At 46.5% G+C, this 6445-nt stretch overlaps 1 protein-coding gene across 1 annotated transcript; it reads left to right on the plus strand.

Moving 5' to 3' along the window:
- Window positions 1-336: 336 nt before the first annotated feature.
- MESD (mesoderm development LRP chaperone) lies at window positions 337-6065 on the plus strand. Its single transcript, XM_039557332.1, has 3 exons — window positions 337-555; window positions 4687-4919; window positions 5627-6065. The coding sequence occupies exons 1-3, from the start codon at window positions 352-354 to the stop codon at window positions 5889-5891; spliced, it is 702 nt and encodes a 233-aa protein (XP_039413266.1). The 5' UTR covers window positions 337-351; the 3' UTR covers window positions 5892-6065.
- The last annotated feature ends 380 nt before the right edge of the window (window positions 6066-6445 follow it).

Genomic DNA, 6445 nt, shown 5'->3' on the forward strand with positions numbered 1-6445 from the left:
ATGCCCGGCAATGCCCGTCAGCGCCCGTCAGCAGGGCCGCGCCCGGCCCGCCCCGTCCCTCCGCCCTTCCAGCTCCGCCTCCCGGCCCGCCCCGTCCCTCTGCCCTCCCAGCTCCGCCTCCCGGCCCTTCCCGCCCCGTCCCTCCGCCCTTCCAGCTCCTCCTCCCGATCCGCCCCGTCCCTCTGCCCTCCCAGCTCCGCCTCCCGGCCCTTCCCGCCCCGTCCCTCCGCCCTTCCAGCTCCTCCTCCCGATCCGCCCCATCCCTCTGCCCTTCCAGCTCCTCCTCCCGGTCCGCCCCGTCTCTCTGCCCTCCCAGCTCCGCCTCCCGGGCCGGCGGCGCTGCTCCCGCCCATGAGGCGGCCGGGGCCGCCTTCCCGTGAGCGGCAGAAGATGGCGGCGGCCGCGGGCTGGGCGCTGCTGGCCCTGGCGCTGTGTCTGAGCGTGACGGCCGCGGCCGGCGGCACCGAGGGGAAGCGGCGGGACGGGCCGCCCAAGAAGAAGGACATTCGGGACTACAACGACGCGGACATGGCCCGGCTGCTGGAGCAGTGGGAGGTGCAGGAGGGGTCGGGGCCGCGGGGTCCGCCCGCACCACGCGGAGGGAACGCCGCGGCTGCCGAGGGCGGCAGGGCCAGGCCGGGCTGGGGCAGCTCCGCGGGGCAGCGGCCGCTCTGCCCGGTCCCGGGAAGGCGGGGATCCCCGGGCCTGGCCGGGACCGGACGGGAGGGATCCCGGAGCCCGGTGGAGGGTGGCCGGTGCTGGGTTTCTTCCTCTGAGGCTCTGTGTCCGTGTGTGTGGGTTTCAAAGTCGGCGTGAGCGGCCCTCAGCCTGCCCTGCCTGGCTGCCCCTGTCCCGCCTTCGCAGCACCCAGCCGGGCGCTCGGTGCCTGCCAGCAGCCTCGTCTGGCTGAAAGGTCTTTTTTTCGAAGTATTGAGAGATAAACATTTTGTGACCGAGGGGTGGATACCTAGGAGGAATATTTATTTCACGCTTACGAAGTAGATACGTTGTTGTTTTGGTTTGGTGTTTCTTTCCTATCTTCCCTCATAGTAACAACTTCTAATTCCAGCTCTCTCTCGTCGCCTTCATCCTTATCAGCCCGCTGCCTTAACTTTCCTTGGCGGTTTCCCATCACTCTCTTCTCCATGTGGGTGTCATGCCACTGTTAGGTTCTTTTCACTAAGTTGTGTTCCATCATCTTCTGATAAATGCCAGAGCATTCCTCACTGTCATTTACTCTTTCCCGTGAGGTTTTTCCCTGGAATATTTTGCAAAAAACCCTGAAGGAAACAATAGAGAGAAAGCTTCTGTTTCATATAACACCAGTTGCAGCAGTACGTCAAGGTGGAGAAGTGTGTTTTATATTTGAGTTATAGATAAAGTAATGAGAAATACGGATGCCTGCCTTGGTCCTGTTTGGCAGATTACGGACTTGTTCATCCTATGAATTGTTACCGCATATATCCCTTTAGGAAGGGACATTCTTAGAAAACAGAGTTAAAATTTTAAATAAGAATTAGTAAAAAGTTCAAAGTTCACTTCTCTGTTAGTGGTGTCAGTCAAGGACCCAGTAGGCCCAGCTGCTAAAAAATCAAGGCCTAGTATTGCCCAGCTTAAACCAAATGTGGCCTTGTAGGAAAAAAAATCTTAGAAGGTGAGCATTTCTTTTTAATGAGATGGCTGAAAGGGAGACTCAAGTTAATGCTATTGTAACTCTTGGCTGTATATTCTGCCCCAGCCCTGATGGGTGGGTCAGGAGGCTGTTCAGGGTTTTTCTTTTCAGCTGGAGCAGGTCCGTGATCCAGGTCTGGTCGCGGTGTGCTACACAAATGCAGTTGTGTGCAGATGTGGCAGAGCAGCTGGGGAGTCACTGCTCGGGCTGGTGGTGTCCCTGAGCAGAGGCACACAAAGCAGAACAGGGGCTGAGGAAGGGCTCAACAATCAGGGGTAGTTTGGTCTCTGGGATGGTCAGCTGTAGGGCATTTTGCCTGGTGGGAGTCAGGACACATACAGGGAATATGAAAGGCTTGAGGGGGTGGTGGCTGGAGAGTGGAGAAGAAAGGGCGTGAGTGTACTTGATGGAGTGGGATGAGAAACAAAGAGGCCACTGTGAATTTGGGTAAGACCAGAAATTACGCTCGGGAATGAGGAGCACAGGGCATAGATCTGTACAGAATCAAATGTCATTGCTTTCAAGTGATTTCAATTTCCCAGTATTTTTTATTTCCATGGCAATTAGTCTAAAACCATTGGAGGATGGTGGCTTTGACATGCTTGGGTTCAGCCACAAGCCTGGCAAGGCTAAGTCTGTGGCTCCAGCCAGGATCTCGTGCTGCCCCTTGCACCGTGTGCATGACTGCACACACACTCCGCGAGAGTGATCTGGTGGAAAACAAGGATGGGCAACGGGGAAAAGAGGCAGAGGTACTTCAGTTGCACAGCTAGAGCTTGGAGGAAGCCACCAGAGGATTTTCTTCATGGAAAGGGGCTCTCCAGAAGCCTCGAGTCCTGGGGAGCTTGGACACAGAACTGAGATTCTGGGCTGGAGGTCTCTTTGTCAGGTGCTTTAAATAGTTTAAATAGTGTTACAAGCTCAGGGGTTCCCAGGCTTGACTGATCATTGAACAGGCAAAGGAATTATGTGGCATATGTTACTAATGTTTTTAAAAATCAAAATGTGGGAAATTTATGAGAAATTTCTGAGAATGGGAGCTGAAGGGAGGAGCAAGGGAAGGAATATGTAGTTTTTCCTGTGTCTATGTAATGCTTTCCCTCTGGAACCTCATGTTACTGTTTAAGTGAGTGAGTCTGCTTGACTTTTCAAAGCAAAAGCTTACACTTTTCCTTCAGCTTTTTGCCTTTTAGATAGCTTTAAACACTGCTGCATGATAGTTTGTACAGGATCAAGAAAAGAAATGCCCTGTAGGGGAGCTCTTGGCATCTTCTGGTAATACTCCCGTTCAGAATGTAAGAGTACAACTTCAGGAGCATTTCGTTAAATAGTTAAGGGAAAAATAGGTAATACATGTTAGTAGCTTGTGTTGCCACTAAATCCAAAGTCAGTGTCTATATTTCATACAGAGTATTTGGAAGTGTTTATTTTTGCCTTTCTCTTTCAAAACTTTGAAATAAACTGGCTCTGCTCTAGTCAATCCACATTAAATTCAGGTTCAATTTGCTTTTAATTCTGGAGAACGTTTTTCATTCAGTCGCATAAGATTTTGTATTTTCACTGTGCTTTACCAATTTGAGCATTCTCTAGCTTCCTCTAAGTAATGTTCCCACTTGGTGAGGGCAGGGACTTTCCTTGGGCTCTCCTTCCCTCCCAGTTCACTCATTTCAAAAATTTCAAGGCGTCTGAATTACTTGAAAGCATGTTTCAGACTTGCAAAATTGAAACAAGGGCATAATCAGTAAGGAAAGAAAGGATGAAATCTAAGGCTCTGACAGCTTTTGTTCTGTGGTCTCTGAACTTTAAGCTCTTGTCAGAAAGACAACAAACTGCAGGAATGAGATGGGGAAAGAACATGGGTCACCTGTGTGAAACCATAGCCTTTGAGGGGCATGGGATGCTCCGTGGGTGTTGTAGGAGGATGCTGCTGGGTTTGTGTATAAGCAAGCATGTGCAGAGATGTGAGGGTAATGCACTCTGAGCTCTGGAAATCGAGCTCTGCTCCTGATCTTTGAGGCCTCTGAAGGACACTATGTACTGCTACAGTTCATGTTCTTAGTGGAGTGATGCCTTTTGAAGTCACGACAGCACCTAAAATTTCTGCCTTAATTCCTGCTCATTCAGTAGTGCTTGGGTGGATGCCAGTATAAGACTTCTGGGGTTTTTTGTTCTGTTTCTTACTTTTTAATTCTATGATACAAACACTGTTTCAGAAATCAGGTTCTGGCTTAATGTAAGTTGTCACCATATTCACCTCACACTTGTGAGCTGTTTTAAGGGGCAGCAGTTTGAATTGTGCCTTTCCAAATATTTAAATGTCTGTCAGCCTCAGCAGAGGCTTCAAGAGGGTTTTTTTTTTTCTTTTTTGTAGGAGTGATTTTCTCTGGGTGATTATGTTGTCAGACTGAGCTGCATCTGTGCATTAGAAAAGACATGAAACCTTTAATCAAAGTCTTTCTATGGCATAAGCATTGAAAATCTGAATTCTTGTGGGTTACATTGTTTAAAGACACAAAGTAAGGAAACTTAAATTCTCAAGCAATCACATGATTCCCAGAAGTGAGTTTTGACCTCTGAAAGCAAGATCAGATGAATGTTTTTTTAATATATGTGTGTATGAAGCTTTTTATTGCAACTTTCCCATTTCATCTCGCATACATAATAAATTTTTGTGAAACTGTGAAGAAAGTAAAAGTATTATTTTATGAGTTTCCTAGGTGGAATTGTATTGAATTAGCCTTAAGGCTGAAATACTTCTCGGTATGTGATAAAATGAGATTCCACCTGTCAGTATGAAAATGTGCATCATTTTGAGGGGAGGGTTATGAATGGAAAGAGCACTCTTGGTGAAGTATCTTGAAATAATGGTCACTATTTCTTTTGGTTTCACAATCTCCATCATTCAGCTAAAAAATATTTTATCAAAGCACAGTTATTCTCTAAACAAAGAGAAATTAAAAAAAAAAATTTGAGAAACAGCTGAGTTTAAAGCTTTCTTGTCCTTTTCAAAACAGAAAGATGATGACATTGAAGAGGGAGATCTCCCTGAACACAAGAGGCCTCCAGCACCAATAGATTTCTCAAAAATAGATCCAGGCAAACCTGAAAGCATCCTGAAACTGACAAAGAAGGGGAAGACTTTGATGATGTTTGTCACGGTGTCGGGAAATCCCACAGAAAAGGAGACAGAGGAAATCACCAGCTTGTGGCAGGGCAGTCTCTTCAACGCAAACTATGACGTGCAAAGGTGAGCTGTTGTGCTCGAGGATAAAGTTCTTGCCTTTGCAGAGCCCTTTCTTCCTGAAAACCTTTTCAACTGTTCATCCTCTGCTGTTCCCCACCTCCATCATCCATTACTATTTCTGTGTTTCTGTGTCAGTTGTGACAAAACTTGTGGTGTGGTGCAGAAACCTCTTCAGTGTTTATGCACCATGTATGTATGTATAGCCCAGATTCTTTTTATCTCACTGTGGTTCAGCTGTTTATCAGTTCTAGCTGCACTAGTGTGCCTTTATATGCTTGATGGAAAACATCACACTCTGAAGACTTCTCACCACAAAAGGTTTTTTGTTCCCCTGCTAAAAAATGTGACTCTTTCTCGCTGAGAGAGAGCATAATTTTGAAACAGAGGAATGTTGCACTCTTGTATTGAGGCTGAGAAGGGTTGCAGTAAATGTATAAAGCAAATTTAATGTTCGTTAGTGGATTTTATGTAGTGCCAAATTAGTTCTAAATTTGTTTCCTCATTCTTACTTCATTGGTTATTTATTTATATACTTCATACATTTTATTCTTAAATGTCCTAGAAGATTGTTCTCTTGTCCCCATTCCCAGGCAACAAGACCAGCTTCTTGCTTTTAAACATATGCCTCAGTCATGGAGGCTCTCTGAGCAAATGCTGGAGTGTTTGAAAAGCACAGAGTTAACTGAAAAAAATGTGGATTTTTCTTCTAGGTTTATTGTTGGCTCCAATCGGGCCATCTTTATGCTGCGGGATGGTGGCTACGCCTGGGAGATCAAAGACTTCCTGGTAAATCAGGAAAGGTGTGCAGATGTTACTCTGGAAGGTCAGGTTTATCCTGGCAAAGGAGCAGATGGAAATGAGAAAGTGAAAAACAAAACAAAACCTGAAAAATCAAAGAAGAAAAAAGACGCAGAGAAGAAATCTAACGGCGTCAAAGAGGACAACCGAGCAACCAGCCAGCGAGAGGAGCTATGACAGCCACGGCACCCAGACTGAATCCTGCTCTGCTGCTCCTTGAAGGGAATCTCCTGATAGGTCCTGGGCTTTCTGGGGGTGGGGAGGAAGGAAACAGAGACTACTGAGGCTTAAATTTGTGTTGAAATTCACCAGTTTACTCATTGCTGTTGGCCATTTGTTTAGTTACAGGAAAGGTAACGCTTCATGCCAGCAATTGACTGCTTTAGTTCGCAATTTTTTTATGCTTTTGTTGTTGTTTAAAACTAGCATACAAATCTGTGTGTCTAACTTCACAAACTTTAGTGGAAAAGAAGAATTACGGTCTCGATACTCTGATGTTCATCTGTAGTAGCTGTGTCCATCTTGGGTGTGCAAATCATGGATTCACAGCTGCTGTCAGAGAGCCAAGTGCAGTGTGAAAAGATTCTCTTGGAAGATGGTTTGATAGACACAGTTGGCACAAAATTGCCCAAAGTTGCAAAGAATAGTGGCCAGAGATGCCTGAAATTACAGGGTTTAGGACATGTTTGGTTAGACTGCCTGTTTCTTTAAAATAAACTCAACCCGTTGTG

Source organism: Corvus cornix, chromosome 10 (genome assembly GCF_000738735.6).
Source record: "Corvus cornix cornix isolate S_Up_H32 chromosome 10, ASM73873v5, whole genome shotgun sequence".
NCBI lineage: Eukaryota > Metazoa > Chordata > Aves > Passeriformes > Corvidae > Corvus > Corvus cornix.